General features: G+C 40.1%; 1 protein-coding gene across 1 annotated transcript in view; it reads right to left on the bottom strand.

Moving 5' to 3' along the window:
• SLC1A3 (solute carrier family 1 member 3) overlaps positions 1-26,188 on the bottom strand; it is a 74,741-nt gene extending 48,553 nt beyond the window's left edge. Inside the window, exons 1-3 of the mRNA XM_082382366.1 lie at positions 25,959-26,188; positions 24,097-24,368; positions 5,267-5,404 (exon numbers count right to left, since the gene is read on the bottom strand). Coding sequence (XP_082238492.1) covers positions 5,267-5,404; positions 24,097-24,277 — 319 coding nt within the window. The 5' untranslated portion in view covers positions 24,278-24,368; positions 25,959-26,188. The remainder of the gene's footprint in view (positions 1-5,266; positions 5,405-24,096; positions 24,369-25,958) is intronic.
• Positions 26,189-26,817: the final 629 nt, after the last annotated feature.

Below are 26,817 nucleotides of genomic sequence, written 5' to 3'. Positions count from 1 at the left end.
CTCCTTGAGGTCAGGGGCCTTGTCTTCCTCATTTGGGATCCTCAGGTCCTAGAAGAGTGGCTGGTACGTAAAAAACCTCAACAAGTGCTAGGTGAATGAAATTGTCTGCGACAGAAAGGTAGACATTTTCTGGGACACCTAGACTTAAATAGATTTGTCTACGCTTTACCAAAACCCAAATCCACTAAAAATAAATAAAAAGCATTTAATTTCCCAGATTTCCTTTCTATGGGATGCAAAAAAGTCAGGTGATCTCTTTAGCCCTCAGATGGGTCTTTCCATTAGATCTTACAACCTCTCCCTCTAGATGGATGTTATTTAGCCTCCCTTCCCATGTTTGTAAACAGATGGAGATAGAAAATAAAGCGGGGCCAACGGTTGGCTTCAAATGAGCTGGGCTGAAGCTGCTTTCTCTGTGCCTTGTTTCCAGGCTGCCATGAAGTGTGTTCCAGTGTTGAGACAGACTCAGTTTGTCTAAGTTTTGATTAGCCGGGAAGGCTCCGCTTTTGGCATGTAAGCAGCACGTGGAATTTGCTGCCCTGTGGATTCCAGGATGCCACACACTGGGGCTAAGTTTCTCAGGAAAGACTGGGCAGTTGTATAACCAATGATAATATTTAGAATTATGCAGCTGTGATAAGGTCATCCCATCCCTCACTGCAGGGCAAAAACCAATCCCTTCCAATGGAGAGAAAGGAATTTTCCCGTGTTGTTACTCCATTACTCATGGTTTCTTTAATTTACCTTTAATAGGAAACTGATCGCTGTAAAGATCACAGACATATGAGACGTGAGGAATGTGGAGGCTCAGTTACATGTCCCTGAATTGAAGCTCTCTTCTTCTTCTAGAATTTTCACTTATACAATGTGGACCAGGACAGCTCTCACTGCTGCTACTCTGACTGCCAATAGCTACCATTAATTGAGCACATACTGTGTGCCAGGCATAAATACTCAGAACAGACCCATGACATAGGTACCAGTAACACCTTTGTTTTACAGAGAATGAAAAGGAGGCTCAAAGAAACTCCTCCCCACCAGAGATGGATACTTTTTCCCCCTTCTTCAATGAAATATATGTGTGGGGGAAGAAAGGAAAGAAATCTGCAGTCCCTTTTCTTGTACATAAGTGCCTGGGGTATTTCACAAAGGCCTCAGCTATATCCCTGAGCCATGACAATGAATAGTTTAAAATATTAAATTTTTCTTGTGTGATTTTGGCTTTCATTTTTGCAAGGCCTTCACAAACCTTTCACATGTCCAAATACTAAGAATTGTCTAGCTCATTTTTTTGCCCTCTTGTGTTAAAGGAAATGATAAAATTTTAGATTATCTTTATTGTAACTGTCATTTCTCTGACACTAAGGGTCATACTTTGAGGTACGCCATTTGTTGTCTGTACTTTTATTTTCTCAGGTAAGAGAGCCTTTTGCTGAGTGTAGCTTGTTGGCTTCAACTACAGTTAAGTCCCACATTCCACTGAATTCATTGGTCTATAGATTTGGAAGATGTTTGTCAAAAGGGATGCATCCGCCTTCCAGAAAACTGGAGACACGGAAGATTCCTTTCGAGGTAAGTGATTGAGAAGGAATGCACACTTAGAATGAGAAAAGAAGAAAGCACTAGTTTTCTGAAAAAATTCCAAAGTAAGGAGCAGGTGATAGTTATGTTTACACAGAGCAACCTGAAATGGAGTATAATTATTAATCTAGTGAATTTAATCAGGGTTAAGTCAGTTGAGCCAACTCATAATTCTGGCATGAAATATCTAGTCTGGCTGCCAATCTTGACCAGATCAATAGAAATTGGTGCCAACTCCCTATTTTATTGTGCAGTATGTTGGCATACAAGTATTCTTCTTGTTCAAAAAAATAGGTACTTGAGTACAAATCTAGCCATTAGGCTTTCTCCAGCTTCTCTCTGGCAGCTTCTGGAATGCTAATACACACCAAGGATGTTTGGAAGGATTGAAATTTCAAATTCAGAAAAAGGAGAACATGGCTTACAGGGGGTCTAGTGCCACAATTCACCAACAGGGATGTTCCGACTATGAAAACCTAACTTAAATGTCTCAGAGTTTAAATGTGACTAAATGTACAGAAACTTCTAAAACAAAATGCCAAATGGAAGTAATGCAATAAGGGTTTCATGCATTTCAGCTTCTGTCTGTACAGACCCTGGGACTTTTGAACTTAAGAGTGCTGAGTTCTTGTGTTCCTATCGGGTGCAGAAAAGGCCAACATGGCTAGGACACAACATAGTAATACCCAGAAGGTGGAGGAGAAGTTTTCCAACAGTTATTTGTTTAGTAGACAATAAACGTGATGTTCAGTAGCTGATTCCATGTTGAGTTAAGCTTTGATATGCAACTGTCAACAGTGGAATGAGGCAACATATGAAACCCAGCGATAGCCTGATGGGTGCACAAATCTATCAGTGCATTTCTTATAATTAATAGCACTGACACTGAAACCTGAGTTCCAATATTGGTAGCCCAAGAGTTGGATTGAGCCTGCAGATGTGCTTCGTTTGGCTGGCTCTGTTTTTGTTCTGTTGATTATGTCAATGTTTGAAAATCTAGGTTCTTATCAATTTTTGGATTTCTGGATTCTTTTGAAAAATTGGAAGATTTGGCCCTTGTTGACACATGGCAACAATTGGCTGGAGCTGATAGTTTTCAGGTCACAATCTCCTCCTTGCCTCCCTTTGTCTACGCTATTCTGCAGCGGGTCAGTTTCCATTTATCATCACACTCATCCCTGTTACCTCTCCTGTCAAAGAGAAATATTTCTCTGTATCCATGACTCTATTAAGTAGGAAAACAAAAAGTAGCCTGAAAGGGCAGCTTCATATATATAAGTCACCTGCTTGGCCATTGGAGGCATCTGAGTTTACTTTTCCATTCTAAAATAGTGGACCCTGACTTTGTTCTCTCCCAGCACATTCTCCAATAATGCTTCCCAACACACACAGGGATCCTCTGGGGTGTGTGTACTTTGCAAAAGTCCCCCCATCTCCTCATTCACACTGAGTCACACCCTGCTTTGGTTTAGAATCCCTGTACTTAAAACCATGAAAGAAATTCTTATTGAATCTGTCACTCACTCCAGTTGATCATGAATATCTAAATTACCATGTAGCTTGGAAATTATTCCTTTGAGACCAACACCTTAAAAAGATCTTTGGCAAGCTAAATTAAGCCCTTTCTCTTAACAGTCCTGGAAAAGAGCTGACAATCTTTTAATGGTCCCTAGTGGCAGCTTTCCCAACTTGCAGTTAGGTTACATTTTAAAAGTTCATTTTATACTGGTTGTTTGCAGCTTATAATTCCTTTCTCTTTAACACCAATATCATAAATGTTGATAATTTCTCCAAGGTTTATGCACAGTTTCTTTTTAACCATGCAGAGGGATTGCATCATAGTGGTTTCTTTTTTTTTCCCAGAAAAATTACTCAACGAAAGCTCTTATTCCTTCAACAAAGTTGATGTATTAAGTATTAGAAAATACCAGGAAATTCCACTTCAAATAACTGTTAACTAGGATTGCTACTAAAGGGAGCTAATATTTTCTCTAGTTGTACCAAACGAGGGCTTTCCTCTTATAAAACCCACTGTAGCACAATTACCAGAAAGCAGAAACCTCTAAACACTGTTCTCACCCTTGAAGAGACAGTATAAAGGAACCCCAAACCCAACAGGTTGCATCCAGGAAAACTGCAGGTACTCAATTCAGACTCCAGCCAGTAGGGATGGTGGGAAGGGACTCCCTGTACCATTAAACAAAATAGTGGATGTGAGTTCTGTCCCCTAAGTGCTTCTGCAAGAACTTGTTTCCCAGGAAAATGGCAGCACACGGATAATGAGAATGTGCCCTCATATCAGCACGAATTTAGCTTCTGTGATAAGAATCGTGGCCGCTATGATTACCTCTGGTCAGCAATGGGCCAGGCCAGTTTCAAAAACAAGTGCCCCAAATCATCCTGTCTACTTGATTGTTTTATGGGCAATTCATCCTCCAATGGAAGCTTTATGTACATGCAATCACTTGTTTGAAGACCTGAACAAGTAGAAGCCAGCAGAGATCTGCAAGGCGCTGAAAAAAAAAACAAACTGACATAGTTTCTGTCCAAGTAATGGCCAGCCCTCCAAGGCACAGAGTAGTCAGAATCTTGCCCTAAGACTTTTGTGTTGTTCTATGCTGTTCTTATTACACAGAGATCTTGAAAGGAGATTATGAATATCCTTGAGAACTCCCTGGGAGGGGAAAAGATGCTCAGAGCCAGCTCATAGAATGATCTGCCTAAGGGTGGGCAGTAAGCCAAGGACGGAAGAGAAAACAGGGCCAGTAATACCTGAGTTCTGGGTTTTAGCTACAAACTCAGAAACCATCCTGCTGGGGCAGTGTCTATGGACATTCCTTCTCCAAGTCAGAGATGTGCTGTGGGGAAAGAGAAGAGTGGGCAAGGAGGAATGTACAGCAACATTTTTCTACAACTTCTTGGTTCTGTTTGTATTCTCCGATCACAGGTACCAGTGACTCTTCAACCGTTTCCCATGCAGGCGTAAATCGTTATTTCGCGTTCATAGAAAATAAGAATCCTATCCTGCAAAGCTTCCATGCCTTGAAAATCCAAGTGTCAACTGACAAAATATCTGGATGGGGAAAATCTCCCACCCCCTCCCCATTCTCCCACCAGCGTAAAAGGCAACGGGGGTGGGGGACAATGGAGAAGGGAATGAAATCATGCGGGTTCACCAGGAAAAGATACAGTGTTGGTGGCAGCAGAGTTGCTGAGTGTGTTGTGGGCATTACCTCTTGATGAGGCTTCCAAGAAGGCTCCCGCTCAAGTCGTGGTGGCTCTGAGAACAAGCATTCTTGCATCAATAGCTAATAGGCTGTCCAACCAGATGTTATCTGGGTGGGATAAGAGGGTGAGAAAACAGACCTGTTGTACGCTGTTGTCAACTACATCGCTGTGGGCAGAGAAGGCTGGTTGTGTAGTGTTTAGCGGTGCGCCTCTTTTGTAGTGAGGCAGACCAGATTACGTGGCGGTTCAAATCCGTTTCCTCTTGTGATTGGTAAAATACGAGAGTTATAATCATTCATGCATTACTAAAGCCTCCTTTCCATCATTTTGAAGGGACTTTTATTTTCTAGAACAGAGCATGCATCCAGCAGAAACCTAAAGCGTTTGTTTTTCTAAGCGATCTTTTGCAATAAGCACACATGAAAAATACAAAACAAAACAAAACTGCATAGGGTACCTGTGACAAGACTGGAGATGATTAGGGGTAACACCAGCATCTGTAACATCCTCATCAGAAGTTCCCCGGGAAAGGAGAAGTATTTGACTTCCCGGTAGCTCATTTTGTATGGTCGGAGGGTAAATCCAAGGATTGTACCTGCAGGAGAAAAACAAAACAAAACAAAACAAAGAAGAAAAGTTGAGTCTTTTTTGAAACTGTAACAATCATAGAAAAATAAGCAAGCATTTGGCTGATTATCACTCCTGTCTAACGAGAGTCGATTTATTTAAGCAGCAAATATTTGTGCTGCTTTGGAGCAAGGGATATGCCTATCTTTTCAATCATAGTCTGGAAGGGTCTGGCTGAATTCAGGGCTTCAAGTAGAACTTAGAGAAAAAATGTTCCTGGTCTTAGCAAATGAAACATTTCTTTGTCTAACTTGCATGTAGGGGAACCAATTTTGACATGGCCCAGGACACAGTCATAAAGATTGGGGCATACCTAGGAAACAAATCATGTATCCACACACAAGGCAGTATAGGAAAAAAAAAAAGGCTTATTATAATGAAGTTCTTTTGTAACAACAGATGTTAGAACTGCTGGCATAACCACTTATAAAGGGTAGTGTAATTTTATTTTATTTTAATTTATTTTATTTTATTTTTATTTTTTACAATTAAAAAAAACTCCTCTTGTTCACACTGTTAATCCATTTTCATCATCTCCCTGTCTGCACACCACACTTTCTGTCTACATGGTCCCGATATTGCCTTGGCAACTATATTGTACAGACTTGCTAGTTGCTGGCAAAAGAAGACTATAAAATTAGCAGAGACTTTTTCCAAAAGTTTTCCCTGAAAACTTAGGGGATAATAAGGGAAAGAGAAAGCAATTTTCCCCTTAATTTGATTCTGCTCCTGGAACTTTAAAAAATATTTAAATGATAACTCTATACATAAATCAAATTATGCATGGTACCTTTGGAAATGTTCAGAAATTAACAAATGTACTGAATAATTTACGCCTTCTTCCCTTTCCCTAATAAACTTTCCTTGCCCCCTCAAATTTGCTTATTCCATTATTGTAAATATTTTCAAAAATTTTACTAAAACATGTGAGTTATAGAGAAGTACTGAGTAGTCTAGAGGCTAGAGGTTGGGGGGAGGAGAGAGAACACTGTGTAGACACAAGTTTTTCCAAAGGAAGCAAGCAGTCCTTTAAGGAAACTGAACCATCCTAACTTCTTATGAAATGAGACACAAAGTTCATTTCAATTGTTACTGCAACTCCAATTTCAATTCTTGGATTCCAACAACATGAAGTATCCATTCTTTGATTACATACCGTGATATCCCAATTACGAGTTGAATCTACATGACTAGAAAATCCAGCTGACCCTGTTTTCAAGACCTTCAGAAAAATATTTATTGCTTTTTCCCAATGTAACAGTAATATGTTCGGGAGAGAAAAGTTGATCTGGAAAATGTAGAAAAGAGGAAGCAAAAGCCTGCCTTTATTGGTTCTACCATTTAAATAGCAAATAGCTAATACTGACTGAGAGCTCTTTCTATTTGCCAGGCATTGTTGTTAGTGCTTTACCTGTATTAGTATCAATATATTTAATCCTCACAAAACTCCCAGGACATAGGTACTAATTTACCACCAATTTACTGATGGAGAAATCTAATCATAGTGAAGTTAAAACATGCCCAATTTCAACAGCTCTTCCATATCAAAGTCAAATAGCCGTCCATTCAAGTGGCAGAGCTGGGATTTAAACCCAGGCAGTTTGGACTCAGATTTCACATTCTTGACTACTTTTCATACTTCCTGTCTCTTCAGTAGAGCAAAGACAACTACTGTTAGTTCTTCCCTGAGCCTCTTTCCAGAATGTTCTCTTACAGAGTTAAATACACGGAGATCACGCAGACTATACTTTTCCATATATAGTCACCATAAACATCACTTTTAAGCCTCATGATAGCACATCCAGTGACTGTATCAAAATTTACTTACTACCCTTTTTGTTGTTGAACACTTGGTTGTTTCACAGGTTGTTTACTTTTATGAAAAACACCATTATGAATATATGAAGGCTGGTTTTTACCTAGGAATATTTTGTTTAGTGTAGTTCAGGGAAAGGGAACCAGTACATTAAAGAATCTGGTTACCAGCTCGGGGGAGGAGAGAAATAGGTGAGGGAGATTAAGAGGTATAAACTTGCAGTTACAGAATAAATGAGTCATGGGTATGAAATGTACAGTGTGGGGAATATAGTCAATAATTATGTAATGTCTTTGTAGAATGACAAATGGTAACTATACTTATCATGAAGATCATTTGGAAATGTATAGAAACATGGAATCACTATGTTGTACACCAGGAACTAAAATAGTGTAGGTCAATTATACCTCAAAAACAAACAAACTCATAGAGATCAGAATTGTGGTTACAAGAGGGGGTGTGTGTGGGGAAAGGAATTGGATAAGGCAGTCAAAAGGTATAAACTTCCAGTTATAAGACAAATAAGTACTAGGAATGTAATGGACAACATGACAAATTAACACTGCTGTATGTTGTATATGAAAGTTGTTGGGAATTCCCTGGTGGTCCAGTGGTTAGGACTCCGTGTTTCCACTGCAGGGGGCATCGGTTCAATCCCTGGTCGATGGACTTTCACTAAACTTTTTGTGATAATCATTTCATGATGTATGCAAGTCAAATCATTATGCTGTACATCTTTGTGTGTGTGTATGAGTGTGGTTTTTTTTTTTTTTTGGCCGAGCTGCAAGACTTGCGGGATCTTTGTTCCCAGATCAGGGATTGAACCCTGGCCCTCAGCAGTGAAAGCTCAGAGTCCTAACCACTGGGCTGCCAGGGAATTCCCATGCCATACATCTTAAACTTATACAGTGCTGTATGTCAATTACACCTCAATAAAACTGGAAGAAAAAAAAATAAAGCATATGACTACCTCAACTCATGCTATCGAATTGCTTTCCCAATGGATTGGCCCAGCAGTTTAATAACCCATTAGTGAATGAGAAGGCTTTATTTCCCATACCTCTAGGAACAGAATATTATCATAAAAACTTGTTAAAAGAAGCAGAATTTTTGAATGAGTAAATAGTCTGTATATTTGTTTTCTTTTGAATTTACTTAATATCTAATGATGTTGACCATTCCTCCTAATTGTATTTTCACCAGTCATTTACTAAATCCTGATAGTTTAAGAGTTTACGTATGTGTGTGTATATTTGGTATAGATTCTTTATATAATAGAGATAATTACCCTTTGCCTATGTTTAAAATAATATTTGCTATAGTTTTTTTCTAATTTGCTTGCCATATATTATTACTTAAAATATACAGGTGTTCTACAAATAATGTCTACACATCTTTTTTATTAAGTGATTTCTTCAAGAGTTATAAACTTTAATTTCCCTCACCCTCCCAAGTTTGAGAAACCTTTAATACACTTTTCCTTTTTTGATAGTTTGCTTGGTTTTAAAATCTTAAATCTTTAATCTCCCCGGAACTCGGTTTGGGGTAAGGTATTTAATTTCAATTTTCAGTGTGCATTATTCAATACAACAGTATTAACAGCACATAGGAATTATAAAAAGCTCTGGTTATATCTGGTTCTTTCCTACTTGTTCATATAAAGGTCAAGTTACTAAAATCTGTGCTTTATCTTATAATAAGTATGCAAGTAATAAAATAAATATTATAAAGTTTACTTCCAATCAAATGTATTTTCACTGGTATTGGTTATGTTTTGTGACTTTTATTTACATGCATTTAAACGTTTGTCATTCAATTATAACAAAAAATATGCACAGTAAGCCCAAGAAACTCATTTTGGTCTTCTGAAATTTGACCATACCAAGCTAGTAGGAATTTTAGATATCCTTCAAATAACAATTTAAGAACAAGCTTAGTTTTACAAGACCCTTTCTAAATACATTTTTAGAAATGTATTTACTCATGTACAACAATATTTTCAAGGGTGGGTAGGATCCTGCCTAGCCCAGAAATACCCATTTAAATTATAATTCAGAAAAAATTGGTAAAATAGCTGCTCTACTAATGATACAGGTTCTAGGGGCAAGAGACAAGCCAGTGTAGATGAAAGAAGGGACTATTCTTTCTAAACACTAGGTGCATTTGATCCCTTTTCCCAGAGTCCAGCCTTTGCCAACATTGACTCTACTCCCCTGTCTACAAGCACACCAGCTGTATGCAGCCTCTTTCTCTCCCTGAGTGCTCCTCGCACCTTCCCTTCCCTTCCCCCATCAAACCCCACATTCACTTCGTGCAACCAATTTTCATCTAGATGTTCGGAGGGAAAGCAAGCCAGCTCAGTGAATGAATTCTGGGCAATACATGAATGACAAAGTCTCTTAACTCTCCAATATGCCAAAAAATGTCTAACAGAGCAACAGAAAGACAGTCAAGGAGGCAAAGTCTCAAGAGGTGGTGAAATTTTTCATCTGTCTCCTTCCAGTCAAGCTGGTCTTGCTTGGAAGTGTAGTCCTGGCATCTACCCTAGAATGTCTGTGTTTCTTTACCGTCTCCAATACGGAAACCACACTTTCTAAAAGCTCTTCTTTATAGTAGGAACTGTGGAAAGATGACATCATTTATTTATAAGGGATAGTTTTAAGTCAAGTGCTTTGAAGAGAGGAGTTGTTTAGAGTGATGGCACATTGCAAATACACTTTGAATCAGTTTTGTCCCTGACTGTGCTTTGGTCTACTTACTGCCTCTGGGTTTATCAAGTGAGCCATTTCTACTCTTAGGAAAGATTATGTGGGGAAGGGCAATTTTTATTGAGCTCTTACTATGTGTTAATGGTGGTGTGATCTTCATCACAACTTTATGAGATAGGTATTATCATTTCTATTTTAAAGATGAACATGTTGATGCTCAGAAGCTAGTTAACTTGTTCAAGGTTGCAGAGCTAGTAAGTGGTTGACCCAGGGGCTTCCAAACAAAAGCCAGCGCTCCTTCTACTAGCTTGCTTGAAGATAGTTCTCAAATGCACCTGGCTTCTGGGTCTTCAGCATCTCTAACCCCAAAATTGTAGAAGCACTTGAGTACTAACCTTGGATCTGCTAGAGATGTCCCAGAGGCACCTTCGGAACCTTCCACAGGTCCACTTACTTTTTGAGGATCCCACAATATGGTTATTAGTATCAAGTCACTGTTTAAAATGGTTACACCAAGTCCCTTTGCATGGAATGATTTAACTAGATGTATATAGAATTTATTAATTAAAGTAGCCTGCCTTTTCCCTCCAGTGCACACATTTTCATCGTTGGAAACCATCAGTAGCAAAGGTGGGAAAGACATTAAATGAAAACATGCTTCAGGTTCTCATGCTTAATGACAACAGCTAACAGTCTTCAGCACATGCAAGATGCCAAGTTCTCACAAGCACAGATGCCATGGAGGCCAGGAATAGTACTACCCGTATCTCACAGATGGAGAACCAGTCACTGACAGAGGGTAAACTGCCAAAACCACAAACCTGTATAGGTCAGAGCCATAGTCAGCATAGAGAGGGGTCAAGCTCTTCTCAAGGTCAGCTGAGTGGCTGAGGTGGACTTCATACCCAGCTCCAGGGCCCAGACCCTCACCCACTATGCGGTACTCACGGTCTTTCAGTAGACATGGTACTAATTTAAAGAGCCTAAGTTAGTACAAAATATTTTATCTACATTTTCATTCTATTTTGAATTAGGTTAACTAAATATAGAGCTTAAGTTGAGGAAAGATTTTGTTGATTTTACTTAATGAAGTCCACATCTAGCTTTTTTTCAGTTCATTTTTAAATGAATAAACAAAAGCCATTTTTTTATTCAGCTTTCTGTTGGGACAGGCAGCGTTAGAGGTGAAGCCAGCGTGCTGAGGTCAGCCAGCTATCAGCATCAAGTCAAGAGGAGATGCCCTGCATATGCAAAGATGGCTTTTCTGGGTAAGCAATTCAGGTTTCTGATTACAGAACCCAGCAACTAAGAGTCTTCCCTGAAAACAAGTTCTCACAGCCTGATACATAGACTTCTCAGAGCCCTCTCCACTCTGCCCTTCTGACCAGTTAGAGGGAGAGGGGTTGGGGGAAGCCTGCTTCCCTTCAGTAAAGCAACTCACTGCCTCTGCAGAGCTGAGTTCCATTAGTGGGCACTTATTTAAGCACATTGATTGATATTCCCAGAACTAATAAAAACTTTTATGGCTACAAGATCTTTAGTGCAAGAGAACAGATCCTTTATTATTGATTACTCTGCAAAAATAACCATAAAAACCAGAAGAACTTCCTAACAGGATTTGTTACATCCGAAGCAAACTTTGCAAAGTTGGCATCTTGGTGACATTATGTAATACATAGATGTCACGAGAAATATCAAAATTGCTCATTCTCAGCCAACGATCTCATAGTATTCTTATTTTGGTATTTTAACAAGATTTCTAGAATCTAGGAAATATCTTAACAAAAATGTTTATGGTGATCAAAATTAACTGTGCTTGTTGAATGCTGCAAACAAAGATGCATTTTTTAAAAATACTTTTTCTCCCCTAATGTGGAAAGCTCAAGAAAAGAGTCCTTCAGAGGTTCACTGTTTCTCCCTGGGGAGTCTATACAACAAACACTTCTTTGGAAGATTAAATATCACTTCACTTTCTAAACTAAGACACGATGTGCACTCTGGAGCCTCAGAAAGAACACATACCTGGCTCACTTTTGAAGGCCAGACACTCACAAGTTAAAGCTAAAGACCTGTTTTAAGAATTTGGTTCATATCTAATCTGAAAAAAATTATTGAAAATATTAAGAAGCCAGAAAATATTTAAGAGTAAAAGAATGAAGCACAACCTGAAGTAAACTTTAGACCAAATCACCCACTTTAACTTTTGGTGGATGTTGGCGTTTGAAATAATAAAGTTTTACTAACGTTCCCTCCCTATCTCCAAACTCTGTCATGAACAGATCGGCAGACCAAAGCCTTCTAGAATTATTATTCACAATGCAAAATTCTCCAGAAAAAGAGACGATGCCCCCCCAAAGAGCTCAGATGTCAAAAGAGAATCTAAAAGTGATAGTGGCATTGATCTTGAGAGGAAGACCTCACATTCTGAGGCCAGCTGTAAGAAAACTACCAAAGGCCCACCCAAGGTGAGCTAACTAGCTCTTCTAGCATTTACATTGCAAACCAGTCAAAGCCCATTCAAACTCCTACCGGGAAAAAGTTTGGCCTGTAGATCTTCAGCCAGAAAGGAGGCCATGCTGTCTGCTTGAATGCAAGATGGCTCAAGGATATAATAGTATCAAATATTTTTGTTGATAGCGCACCATTGGTTTTATGTGACAAAATACTATTCTTTCCCAGCTAGGGTCTTTTCATTTTTGTAGTAAAAAACCAAACACACAAACAAAAAACTAGCACTACTTTGCCTCAAGTTTACAACAATCTAATGTATGATGTAATAAAATCACAGGAGTGGCATCCATTGCCTTTGCCATGTTCTATTGGTTAAAAGCAAGGTCACAGTTTCCACCACACCAACAAGTGAGCTGCACAGGATGATAAGGGCTTTGTCTGACCTGCACAGTCTCTAGGCCTGGCCCCCAGCTGCTGTTGAACAGTTTCCCGAGCAGAGGAATCGCTTAGTTGCACCGTGAATCCGATTCCCTACTGCACTCCGTGAGTGTAGGAGCCTACCCTTAGGGACCTCCCTTCTCTACCAAACTGTGATTTCTCTCATGATTTGGGAAACTGGTTCTTGACTGAACTATGATTTCTCATATGCTTAGGTTTCTAGATTCACAAACTAGGAGTGACAGCTCTCGATTCCTAATTCTCTCACTAGGCAGGTTTTTTTTGAGTATGAAAGACAGCAGGTGTGATGCTGTAGAAAGATCATAGTCTGGGAGTCAGAGATGAGGGTTCTGGGCCTGATGCTGCCAGTAAATTACGCTAGTAGATACTTCACTTAAACGACTGAATCTTCATAGCAAACCTACAGGACTTAATATCACCATCTTATAGATGAAGAGACTGAGCCCTAGAAAAAATAGGCCATCTGTCCAGGATTACATGGCCAGTAACTGATGTTGGCAAAATGGGGTTTCAAACTTAGATCTGCCTATTTCCACAGCTAATATCTTCAAGTCACATAATCTCTTTGCCCTCCCTGCCCCCTTCTTAATCTGAATAATGGGAGAAATAGATCAGAAAGGCAGTATCTACGATCTTCTTGAACTTTAATATTCTCTGCTACATATTCTGAGCATTATCTTAGCTGCTTTATATGCATTCATCTTGTTTCTTCTAATGAATTCTAAAGTCCTTGATAATGCATACGAAAGCTTGTAGTAAGTCATAAAATGCTTTATCAATTTGGCCATTACGGTTATTATGGCAGGTACTCAATAATTATTTGAGAGATCAAATAAAAGTTTCTATTTCAGAACTTGGCTAGATTGTGGCCCAATCTGGAGAAGTTAAAAGCCTGTCTCATGCCAGCCTGATGAAGCTGCTGGACGTAAAGTTCCATTAACTCATTTTTATAAAGAAGCCAACGGCAAAATGGAGAATTTACCTGCCCAAGAGGTCTGCTGGTCCCTGGCCTTTTGTTTCAGCCCAAACTTCCAGGCATTTCCTGATGAGAAGCTACTCTGTGTTTGAGTCAACCTTTCCACCCTCCCCCACTCCTCTGTTCCCACATCCTTCAGAGATCTGGGCCCTGGCTTGGCTCATTCTTTTGTCCTTTGGTATTTCCTGTTGCTGGAGGTGGGAAATACCTGTTCCAGCCTTGTTCCACCAGTGGTGCCCAGATAACCAGCCGTGGGTGACTGATGACCAGGCAGGGTACAGATGCAGACTCAAATCCGCACGGCGTGCAACACTGAGAGACAACTGAATCGGAAGAACCTTGGCGTTCTGAAAAGCCTGGTGCTTTTCTTCTTAAAACTGCGCTAACATAGACTATGTGAAATGGTAATATAATTTATAAATAATCCTACAGGTCTTTAAATGTCCAATCCACTGTCATTTAAAAAAATCTATTTTAGAAATAGTAACTGAAATCACCAGAATCTGTTGCCTTCCTTTCTGGTTAATATATATAGTTGTGAGTAGAAACTGGAAATGAAATATATTTAAAAATGTCCAAGTTCTCCCTGTGCCTTGGCTTGTGTGCCATATGCTTGCCAGCCCACACAAACTTGAAAGTCCACTCATCTCTACCTGTGGCAGCAGCCCCATTGGGGCAAACTCTTTTAAATCTCACAATTTGGAAGAGTAAATGACTACAACCTCTATGGGGTATAAATTAGCTATACAAAATCACAAATGGGTATACCCTTAGTCTCAGCAATTTCACTTTTAGGGATGTATCCCACAGATATACTTTACCAGGGTGAAATAACTTTTATCCAAGATTATTCATTATACCATTTGAAAAATGATATCAAAGGGTTGGAAACAACCTAAGTGTCCCATCAATTGGGAATTGCTTAAATAAAGTGTGGTTCACCCATACCATGCAGCCTTGAGAGAATAAGGAGGTTCTTTTTGTGCTAGTAAGGAATGACATCCAAGGAATATTGTAAAGTGAAAAAAGCAAAGTATGAAGTGAGCTATATATACTATGGTACAATTTGCAAAAGGCAAAAAAAAAAAAAAAATTAAATAAATATGAATTTATTTTCATGCTTATAAAATAACTCTAAAGTCACAGAAGAAACTGATAACAAAGCAAATTGGACCCCTGGGGGATCTGGGTGAGTGTGACACTTTCATTTCATTTTACTTTTGTTCTTTTTGATTTGGGGCAATGTAGATTTATTTATTTCATAAGTAAAATAACAAAATAAATACACACACAAAAATGGCCCACAATTTAAAAGAAATCTGACTGAATTCTATTTTACCTCTTTTCTGCTAAATGCCTGAATCTTTCTAAAAACTCACTCTGGGTCTGGGTTGGTTGGTCCCCCATCTGCTTTAATTTGCTTTAACAATGAGTTTCCTTAATTTGGGTCATGGAGAGGGGGGACACTAGTGTGCTCAGATTTATAGTTGAGTGGATCACTTTCTGACCAAAAGGCTTTTTTTCTGGAGACAAGGAAGTGAATCTGAAAAAAACTTTGAACTCAGTCGTTACAGGCTCATGTGCTGCTTCACCCAATTAACCAGAGTTACAAGTATACCAGAGCTGAAAACTCACATTGTAAACCACTCAGCAAAGGTATGCTCTTTCCTCATCTGTCATGTTGTGTAAAGCATCCCGATGCCAGAACTTACAAAGCCCTGGCAAGTTTATTGAGTCGCAGCTTTATGTACAGGACTACTTCATTTGCCTTAAAAAAGCAAATCTAAGACAAAAGTAAATAAATAAGAAAAAAAAAAAAAGAAAACAACTTGGGTCATAGGCAGTCTCTTCAAAGACTCATAATTTCCTTCTTGATGCCTTTACTGTCACATTCATCAACACGCTGAAGACAGCAGCAAGCACATGGATCCCTGGGGTTTTGCCTTCCTTGCTTTAAAAATGGAATTTCCAGTGATGCAATGTGTCTAAAAGAAGAGGCCATCTTTTCAGGGTGAGAAGGGCAGTAATTGTCCATCTCTACTCTCATTAGGGACAAATGAGCTTCATCTTACAAGATTTTGAATAGAAAGTCTCTCACTAATAGCCCACTGTTTTCTCTCTGGGAAGCAAGAGCAGTTTGTGGCCTGGAATCATTGCTGGAGAACTGGAGAAATCTCTCTGGGGACAAGAAGAATGAAGTTGTCCTCTCAGGAGACAGGGACTCAGTCTTGAAATTCAAAACTTAAGTGTACCTTTCAACTCGCTGCTCCTAAATTTACCTTCAACTCTTTGATAAGATACACAGAGGAAAAAAAGGAGTGCCTTTCCCCGACATTGACTTAATTCAGCCAGGGTATATCTTCCTTTATCTAGCCTTGGGGGTTTTATTCTTCTCTTTCTGGTTTCAAAACCACTTGAGTGCATTTTTTTTTTTTTTTTTTTTTTTTTTGGCTGCGTTGGGTCTTCGTTGCTGTGCGCCGGCTTTTCTCTAGTTGCGGCGAGCGGGGGCTACTCTTTGTTGCAGTGCACGGGCTTCTCATTGTGGTGGCTTCTCTTGTTGCAGAGCATGGGCTCTAGGCACGCGGGCTTCAGTAGTTGTGGCACATGGACTCAGTGGTTGTGGCTCGCCGGTTCTAGAGCACAGGCTCAGTAGTCGTGGCTCATGGGCTTAGTTGCTCCGCGGCATGTGGGATCTTCCCGGACCAGGGCTCAAACCCGTGTCCCCTGCATTGGCAGGTGGATTCTTAACCACTGCGCCACCAGGGAAGCCCTTGAGTGCATTTTTGATTGGGTCTAGTGCTGGGAATATTCTTGGTCTAGGGAATAAGCTCTGGGCCATTTTGATAGCACTGAAGCTTGACATAAAACTCATAATTTTTATCCTGGGTGAGCACAATGACTAAACTGTGTGCCCTGAAGTGCTCTGTGTGTTTCCACATCTCACAGCAATGATATAGCTCACCTAGCTGTCAGACCAAATACTTGGTGAATGATGGCACCCCAGCATTCCATAAATATCAAGAACTCTTAACACCTGGAATGTATAGCTTGGAAAAGACGGTGCTTAAATTCCAGTTGCCTCTTCCAAATAGCGTAGGCTCTTCACAACCTTGTTTACTCTATAGCAAAAACAAAGGCCTGCAATTTTCATCCCCTGATTTATAAGAGGTGGGCAGAAGATGGAAGGGCAGGAGTGGCTCTGCAGAGGTGTGCCTCAGTTGTGTCCTCAAACATTGCTTAGGAAACATTGGTCACCACTCCCAGAGTCAAGAACTTGAAAGTCAAGAATTCAAAGCAAGAGAAGGCAGCTGCTTCATAGATTTGAGAGACTGGCTAGAATGAGTTGGGAGATCATGAGTTCAGGAAAAAGGTCCTTACAATGGTACAGCATCATGGGCTGAAAAGAAAACCCTCATGTATCTTATTCCGTGTTTTTGGCTTTAGAGGAAGACAAATTAGACTTCAAATGATAGAATTTTGGAGTTGGAGGCAGACATTAGTCTAAATGTATTTTGTTGATGAGGAAATATGAGGTCCAGAGATTTGTCTTAAATCATAAAGGGAGCTGACGGCAGAGCTGTGTCTGTAAGCAGGACCTTTAGACTCTCAGCGCTTTCTCAGCTGTGTTCCAGACATTCACAGATACTAATCAGAAGGGGGGATGAACTGGCCATGGACTTACATTGCTATAGAGGGCAATGGGAAAGCACTCTGTAAACTGTAACACAGCAACAATAGAAGGTATTATTATTGCAGGTAATTGTCCTGAACACACATACTTATTTGATTACCTACTTGAAAAAGAAACAAATTTGAAATTGCCTGCTCAGTTTTCTCATTATGTGAACTAACAGGAAGAAAATAGAGCAAAATAAAACCCAGAGACACTCTTAGAACAACATTAAGCCTTCTACCCCCTACTTCAAAATAACCTTTACCAACGCTGTTAGAAATCAGCAACATTTTCTCCAAGTTTCCAGAACCCCTCATCTTGCTTGGCTCCACTCTGATGGGGGTGACAGTTAATGAACAGTAGACACCAAAATGCTGGAGAAAAGGAGAAACCAGGGAGGTGGTGAACTCTGATGGGTCCTGAGTGGTATGAACAAAAATGCACTATTGAGTATGTTACAACATTTATTGAAACCATTTTCTCAGCAACTTCCCATTTTCCTGAGACATCACTCCCTCCCTTGAGCAGTCTGTGTTGTGATAACAGCTGCCTGGGGATTACTTTCTGCTTGGCTCAAGAGGCCAGGTAGGTAAGGGACAGATAATGACTGTGTCACTTAACACTGAGGCTTTCATCTCTGCCTCTCAAAGCCCTTTACAACTATTAAGTCCCTTCCTACGACTCTCTTGGCTCCCTCCTCTAGCCAAGGAAACAGAAGACACTTCCAGACCTAAACCAGGTGACCATCTTCTCCCCTCCCCTCACCCAGTCCTCCCTCATCCTTGGCTCTCAGTCCTCTGGCCGAGCAGCATCATGAAACCCGCGTGTATCTTCACTTGATGCCCTAGCACAGATGGAAGCCAAAGACGAAGGGTTGACAGTTTCTTCGGACACTTTGCCTGCCAAGCATTTAAGGAAATTATTTAAGGTTACATGGTCGTAAGTGGCAGAACTGGGATAGAATCTTGGCAGGGAGGTGTTATAATTATTCCATTTTACACATGAAGAAACAGAGGCTCAGTTCCAGAAATGGGACATAAACCTAAGCATCTGACTCCAGAATCCGTGGCTCTGATCTACTCCCCTATTCCGTCCTGGACTCTATCCCCAGGACGGGAGGCAGCTCTCTGGAATGCTTTTCGAGAAGGTGGGAGGGAGGGCAGGGATCTAATGCAAGTCAGCTATTTGCTATGGCTGTCCCCAACAATTTTTCTGTAGTTCTGCTCCCTGGGGAAGACAATGAAGCAGAGGAAAAAAAAAATAAAAAATAAAAAAAAGACTCTAGTCCTTACACCCTATCCCTATGTCACTTCTCCAGAGCAGGGCATTATGAATCCACTGCTTCTTAGCTCGCCCTCCAGCCCAGCCCTCTGCCCAGGGAGTCTCTGTGAGTGACAGTCACTAGCTGGGCTCTGGTAACACCAGGGGAGGGCCTGCCTCAGGGGCCATCCTCCCCCAAGCTTCTGGAAGCTCCTTCTCTTCTTCTCTTTTCCAGGAAGTGTTGAAGAAACTGGAAATCTGAACCCAGAAATCTGTTCACCATTCTTTGGATTCTTGTTGTTCAATCTGGGTGGAGATGCCGTTCTCTTAGTAAGCTGAAAGGTGTCAGCATGGGGGCCACTAACTCAAGCAGTTGGCTAGTTTGGTCCAGGCAGCAACTGATAGTTCACTACATTGATGAACCTGCTTGGCTGAACTAACTGACTCGGCTGGATATTGTATTACATGTCCAAGGCTCAGAATACCACGACAGCATTTCTGGGAGATTATTGCTTCTAGTTATAAAGACGGGCCCTAGAGTTAATACTGCTCTCCGAATAGACTCACTTACCGAGTAGCTTATGCAGCAGGATAACCTGATTCATTGATCATTATTCGTTTACCTTCAAAGACAGAACCTGTCTTCGTTCAGTCTGGAGATGGTAAGGCTACCTTCCAAATCTTTATTTATGGTGAGCCTCTTGCACTGTATCTCCACTGCAGTGGCAGCCCACATCTCAAACTCAACATGTCCGAAACTGAAATTATTACTTCCCCCGTCTTCCTGTGTTCCACCATGACTGACGGTACCAACGCCACTCGGTCACCCAAGCCAGAAATCAGACCATCGACCTGCAATCCACCTTCTCTGTCAACTCACATGCAATCAGCCACCAGGACTCAGGAGTGACCCTTGTTCTGAATTCTCAATTCAATCTCTCCTTTCCACCCCTCCTGTTGATGTGTCAGTGCACATCCTTAGCTAATTGGGGTAATAAAACAAGAATGAACATTTCCTGAGAGGAGGGACCAAGCATCCAGAACACTGTGGTGGGTAAGAGCATGAACTTGGAGCCAGAATAATGGATTTGAATCCCGGTCAAAATGCATCAACTGTGGGATAAGTATCTGAGCTTCGGTCTCCTCATCTATAAAATGAGAATAAAAATACCTCCCTCCCTGGTTTGTTGTGAGGATTAAATAAAGCTAACATACTAACAACACTTACAACACTGCTTGGCACCACATAAGTGTCCACAATATATATTATACATGTAACGATAGATGAGGAAAACTGAGACTTCAGAACAGGTAAACACCTTCTTTAGGATCACACGGTGATTAAGTACGGCCGGCATATGAATCCAGATCTATCCTTCATCAAAAGCCACCCTTTAAAAATGTTACCACATGGCACATCTATGGTTCCACATGTGGTTGTTAATAACAAAGTAGAACGTCTAAAGTACCAACACAGAAAGACATCATATACGATATAGAACTGTATATACAATATGATCTCATTTCAAAAAATGTTACGAATTTCTCTATTACTACTTCTGAACCCCATATATTCCTTTGTCATCTCATTTTTCATCCCTCTCTCCTACTAAACGACCTGAGGGCAGAGATGTCACATTGTGTAGCATAGAGCCAGATACACAACATCCAATATTTGTTAAATTGCTGAATAGCGTTGAATTAAAAAAAAAAAAAAGTATTTATTTAGCAGATAATAGATGAGTGACATTCTGTGACTTGAACATGACAAAGGATTTTTCTTTCTTTCAGGGAGATGTCTGAGGTCCCTCTGACACAACTGACCACAGTATGAAGTAGAAAGTGCTTCCCAGAGGAAGAAAGTCAGTGACCACTCAGTGTGTTTTTTGTCTGACAGCTGTCTGCAATAGCCCTGGAAGACACTTCATCTAATGCTTTAATGATGAACTATCTTAAAGGGACTTAGCACTTGCCACTGCCTTCTCTCAAGTTGCTAGTCTGCTCCCGTTACATGGGCTTTGCAGCCTGGCACTTTCAGACTTTGACATGGCTTAGAAATGACATTAGAAATGTCATTGCATAGAAATGACATCACATTGCACATGTGGTTCTATGCCTGTGTTTGTAGAGGAATTGGTAGTGCAATATCTACAATTCCCTACTTTTTTTGAATATATGGATTCACATGTCTCTACTCCTCTGTATTTCTAGTTTCTATTCCCACACACTAAATGCACACTTATTTTATTTCAAAAAGATGAAAGAAAACAGACTGAACAAAAAATTCACCCCACTATGTAGATTTTCCCAGTCTTTTTTAGTAAAAGTGATCAAAACCTAAGAATTTGAAAACTAAGTAATTGGGACTTCCTTGGCGGTCCAGTGGTTAAGACTTCACCCTTCAGTGCAGGGGACATGGGTTTGATCCCTGGTCGGGGAACTAAGATCCCACATGCCGCAGGGCAACTAAGCCTGCGTGCTCTAGAGTCCACGCGCCACAACTAGAAAGAAGCCCGTGCACCACAACGAAGATCATGCATGCCACAACTAAGATCCAGTGCAGCCTAAATAAATAGATAAATAAATAAATAAATAATTTTAAAAATAAATAAATAAAAATGAAATTAAAAAAAGAAAACTAAGTAATAGCTGTAGTTCTTTCTTGTCATTTCATCTTTGGAGAAAATAACTATTTTCTCCTTCCTTCCTAGCATCTTTCCAGTTTTTCCTTGTGCTGCAGCAAACAAATTTGAGAGCTGATGTCCCAGACATGTCCTTTTCCTATTATTTCTTTAAGGGTTGATGTAGACATGGTACCCAGTGGCAAGCTAAATGAGCCTTTGTTTTCACTGGGCCCTCAGTGCAAGAGGCACCAAGAGATAGCTGAAGGCTTCTTCCTTCTCTCCTAAATCTGTTTGCTACTAAGTTGTGATTCCAAGTCTTTGGTGTAGACTCAGTGGTCTGACTGTCAATGAGATCTCTTTATTTGTTTCTTTGTTAGTGCCTTCTTCTTGTTACTTCTACCTCCTCAGTTTCCATTAGTAAAGCCAACCCTGAGGGCATCCTGCCAAGTTATCTACCCCAGCGCAGCCAACTCGTCACAGTTCTCACAAATCTTAGGAAAAGTCCTCATTGGGCTAGGAAATGATCCCAGAACTCAGAGAGAAAATGGACTCTTAAATCCTGGCACTATCTTCCTTCTATCAGAGATGTTATTTCTTTGTAATCACTTAAGAACTTCCTTCTCCATTGATCTGCTTTCCATGTTCAGGTTTTATCACTTTCCGTTTCTGTGTTCTTCACCTGAAAACATTTCTGTCCTAGAAATGGAACTCTTGTGTTTAGAACACCATTTTGAATCAGTGTTTCTGCATCTTTTCCAAACATACTCCAGTATCACTGAGTTCTATTTTTATACGTATCAGGTTGCAAAATAAATGGGCATTTGTTAAATGAATGAGAGGAATGCAGCTTAATCATTTGTAGGAGAATTATACGTTTTCTGCTGAGTTTAACTGAGTAAATCATAGAGCAAAATGACAAAGCTATGTGAATGCATGTAGCATTGCTTGGTAATTGGCCTCTACCAAGACATGGCAGCATTTTTCTTCCTGGCAACTCTCACAAGATGTCAGCTAGTCAGGAGAGCACTGAGGCGGGATGGCAGAGTGGTTAAGAGAATGGCCTCTGGCACTAGACAGCCTGAGTTTGACTTTCACCTCTAGCATTCACTAGCTGCGTGACTTTGGGCAAGTTGCTTGATCTTTCCGTGCTCAGTCTCCTTAGCTATGAAATGAGGATCAGAGTAATCATACCTACCCACTGCTTTCATAAGCTTTTTTAAGGATTAAGTGAGCTAATATAAGCAAAACACCTAGAAAGTAGCTGGAATAGTGCTGTATAATCGCTCACAATTATTATTACACAGCCATTACTTGGCTTGACAACGACTGTAATTCAAAGAAAAAAACCGAGATGAGAATACTGTATTTTACATCAACTTCCAAGACAATGATACAGCACTGAAATACTTCTTCCGGGAAGGTATTCAAACCTGGAGACCTAAAGAAAGCCATTACTTCTCTGAGTCAATCAGGAAACTTTCTTTTTGAACATCTCTGGAATTAATTGAACAGTCATTAATCACCAACAATTACTAAAAGGAGCCAAAGATGTTGAAATGGAATATATCTAAAGCCTTGTGACAAACTACTCTTCTGCTATATTCCTATTTGTCTGCAATCTAAGAATCCTATTTTTGGAGATAGTTATAATTATATTTACATGCTACAGAATTTTCTTAGTTTTTATTGTCATTATCTCTTATATTTGATGGTGATCTTGGCAAACTCCAAGGTAGAGATTAAAGCCTTTTTTTGGGTGGCAGATTAGTAGAAATTTAAGTTATAGCATTTTTTACAGCATGACATTGGCTTATCTGTTTACCAGCCTAAGGATTTCCATATTGGTTCAAAAATTCCAAGTAAGTAGATTTTTCAGCTATATTTTAAAGGAAGATTAACGCTACCTACAAGTAGCAGATATAATTGCTAATTATAATGAACTATAATTTCAGATACCAATAAATCAAACAAAACAATAATGTTTTATTTGTACAGATTGCTGTCAACAATGCTAAATTAGTAAGAGACTGAAAAGTTTCAAAAAAGGTTTAGCTATTTATGGCAGACGCTTAGAGGCAATGAATGAGGGATCTGTGTTTACATTTCCCCTAATTTGCCTTTCCCAGTCACTGGACGAGACAGTGTACAAACAGAAAAGATTCGGCCACTATGTCTGTGTTGATATTCAGCTGTAAGTCAGCACCAGTTAGAATATAATCACTATTAGGGATCTGTGTCTCGTTCTGGGTGTACCAATAGTGTACATTAGTTTTAAGTGAAAGTGACATTGCATAATGATCACATTTTGGCCAAATCTAGAGTACTTGCTTGTTTCTATTGTTACTTAACTGCTCAGGTCTTAAGATTAAATTATCCTCTTTTATCCTTACATGAGATGGAGAAACATTTGATTTATTTCCCTTCTCCACACAATCAATTGATTTGCATAATGCCTAATGAGATTTTTTTCAGATTCCCACGTGTTTACCACATGTTGTTCCAAATGTGCCAACAGACTGTCATTTAAAGGAAAAAAAGAATCTTCAAATTCAGAGGAAAGCCTGGACTATCCTTCTGAATACCTACAATCAGTTCATCTGATAATATTCCCAGGCAGTCAGATGCCCCCGAGAAACAAGATCCAGTTGTTTTTTTTGTTTTTTGTTTTTTTTGCTTGTTATCAAGTGACTTACCCACAATGACTGCGGTGACAGTGAGCAGCACAAAAGCATTCCGAAACAGGTAACTTTTAACATCTTCCTTTGTGATGTTCTGCACTTTCTTCTTGGCCAAGAGTGTGCGTTTACGGACCCCTTGCTGGAATCTCTCCATCCTGCCTCCCATCCTGGCCTCTTCTCCATTGCTTTTAGTCATGTTTTACTTCTGCAGAGCGTCTCTTCTCTGAAATTCAATGTCACAGAATCAGCCCCAGAAAGCCAGTCCTCTTTGGTGTTCAAGAACACAACTAGACGAGAGAGAAAGAGACAAGAATTACAGCCTCCAGGGGTGAGAAATCAGGGCTGCCCGACACCAGGGGAAGCTGTTGGCAAACTGCATAATCTCAGTAGGAATCAAGGGCTGGAGAGTGGCAATGCCAGATCTCAAGGCTAGAATGTGCATATTTTACTGGACCACGTGTGAGACATGTGCATAAATCCAGAATATATGAGCAGGTACTTGTGTTACATTTTTAAACATTTGTCCTTCCCTCTCCAGTGAAGCTATAAAAGGGCTCATCAGAGCTGCGTGTGACTGAGCACCCTTACCCCCACCCGATCCCCCAGAACCTAGCCAAGTACTTTGCACAATGTTCCCCCTCAATAAATGTCCAATTGAATTAAACGCACAGGAAACGCTCAGTAATTATACTTAATGGCTCATGTTGTATACATGGCAAAGGCATAACCAGGTCAATGAAATGAATTAAGATACTGAGATTTCACAGTCAGAGGTTGCTGTTATATATAATAAAGTAACTATTTTCTGCATTAAGAAAAAAACCATGATAATATCAACTAGTAAATATGCTTATGAAAAGAACACAAGTACCCACAGGCCCTGGGAAATACATTTGACTCTTTCACGTGGTAACTTTTTTTTTTTTCATAAAATAAGCTAAGTGCGCTGGGCACATTTATAAATTATCTGAAATCATAATTCATCTTCATTTTGGTCCCAAGTAGAAGTACAAAGTAGCATTTGTCTTTGTGGCAAACATGCTGGAGTCTTCTGAGGAAACTATCACCCACTTCTCAGTATTTTAAAATTTAGGATCTCTAGAATAGGTGAGATGAATTCAATTTTCATTCCAAACGTTACAGCGTGTGGTTTCTAGTTTCTTTAAAGTGCTCCTAGGTTATTCAAATATATCTAAGTAAATCTCTCCTTGGTGGAAATCAGCTGTTTTGAAAGATCAAGGGATTCCTTCTGCTGTTTTACAAGATTTCTAATCCGTAACCTTTCCCATGATAAATCCAAGTAAAAAATCAAGTCGTGCCTGTGGACGTGTGTATCTGGCAACGCGAAAAGCCAGTGTGTGCGTCCGTGGAGGAGGTAACTAGAAAGCAAGAAGCTTTTGGCAAATCCAAGTGCGGAAAAAAAGACTAGTCTTAACAGTTTTGACTTTTAAATAAAATTGCAGGCTGGGGTCAGTGATAATAAGACGTACAGCTCGTTCAAGACTTCACAGCAGATTAAAAGTTTAGGGAGAAGTAAAGAAGAGGAGACGCGAGAGACCAAATTTTTTCCCCTCCTACTAATCTCTGATTCCCTTTCCCAGTCACTTTAAAACAGACCAGCTCAGCCTTGATTCTTTTCTAGAGCTCCAACCACAATCTGCCCCCAATCCACCCCGAATGACTCAACTCCAGATTAAGAGAGGACACGGCGTAAATAGACACCACACGCTCAATGCATTAAATTACTAACATGGACTTTATCTACCAAAATGGCTAGCTTTTACTCTCGCTACTCCTCTGCTCGGGAAACAAAATACACTGGCAGAGAAATGGAACGAGAAATGTAGCCCAGCAGGAATACAGGACGTCAGACTTACCTTTTCTGATTTTGTAACGGGTGGAAGATACCCCAGGCAATGACAAGGTGAATTCCCAGCAGGTACAGCGGAGCAACAAAACGCAGCGAGCAAGGCGTGCATGTGCTCTGAAACTGCAAATTACTATCGGGGCAACTTAAGAAAAGGGGCGGAGTCTGTGCCCGGGAAAGGGGGAGTGGGGAAAAATGAAAACACCACAGGGAAGGAGGGGGGAAACCCGAGGTTTCTGGAATATTGATTAATCTTGGCGCACCAGAAGCATGCTTGCTGGCTTTGTTTTGCTCCTTAGACCACTTTTCCAGCTTTGTCAGTTCACCTTCATTAGAAATGCAAAACCGGGACCAGGAAGAATTGAAGAATAAAGCGCACACAACACTCAGAAAGCTTGAAGTCTTGATTAGAACGTTTCAAAGAAGACTTTTCTGAGGCTAAAGTTAATTATCTCACATTATGGCAGGTTTCCTCCCCTTAAGGAAACACGAGAGTGTGCTCTTTTGCCTGATTGTACAACTGTTATGAAAGAGTCCCTCTTTTTATAATTGGGGAAATAACTGACATTTCTTGGGAAGACCCGGAAAGCAATCAAGTATAGAGAAAAAAAATACTTACTATAATTCTCTAACCTTGCCTAAACTTACTCAAGACACAAGCTGAGACATGCCTCTATTTTAGCAGTTTAAACTCTATTATAGCAAATCTAATTTAGCTCACCGTCTGAGTTGCAAAGATTCAAAAAGGTAAGAAGCACAAAGATGCCAGGATCTTTGCTAAACTACTAAAGTAAAAAGCATTTTAAGACCAAGAGTATAAATGCACACTTGAAGTTTGGTAATTTCAAAAGATAAGTTGCTGTGCAGAC

Source organism: Balaenoptera borealis (genome assembly GCF_965194805.1).
Source record: "Balaenoptera borealis genome assembly, chromosome: 2".
In the NCBI taxonomy this organism is placed as follows: domain Eukaryota; kingdom Metazoa; phylum Chordata; class Mammalia; order Artiodactyla; family Balaenopteridae; genus Balaenoptera; species Balaenoptera borealis.
Note: the sequence above shows the minus strand (reverse complement) of the source record. Positions and strands in the feature narration are given on the sequence as shown.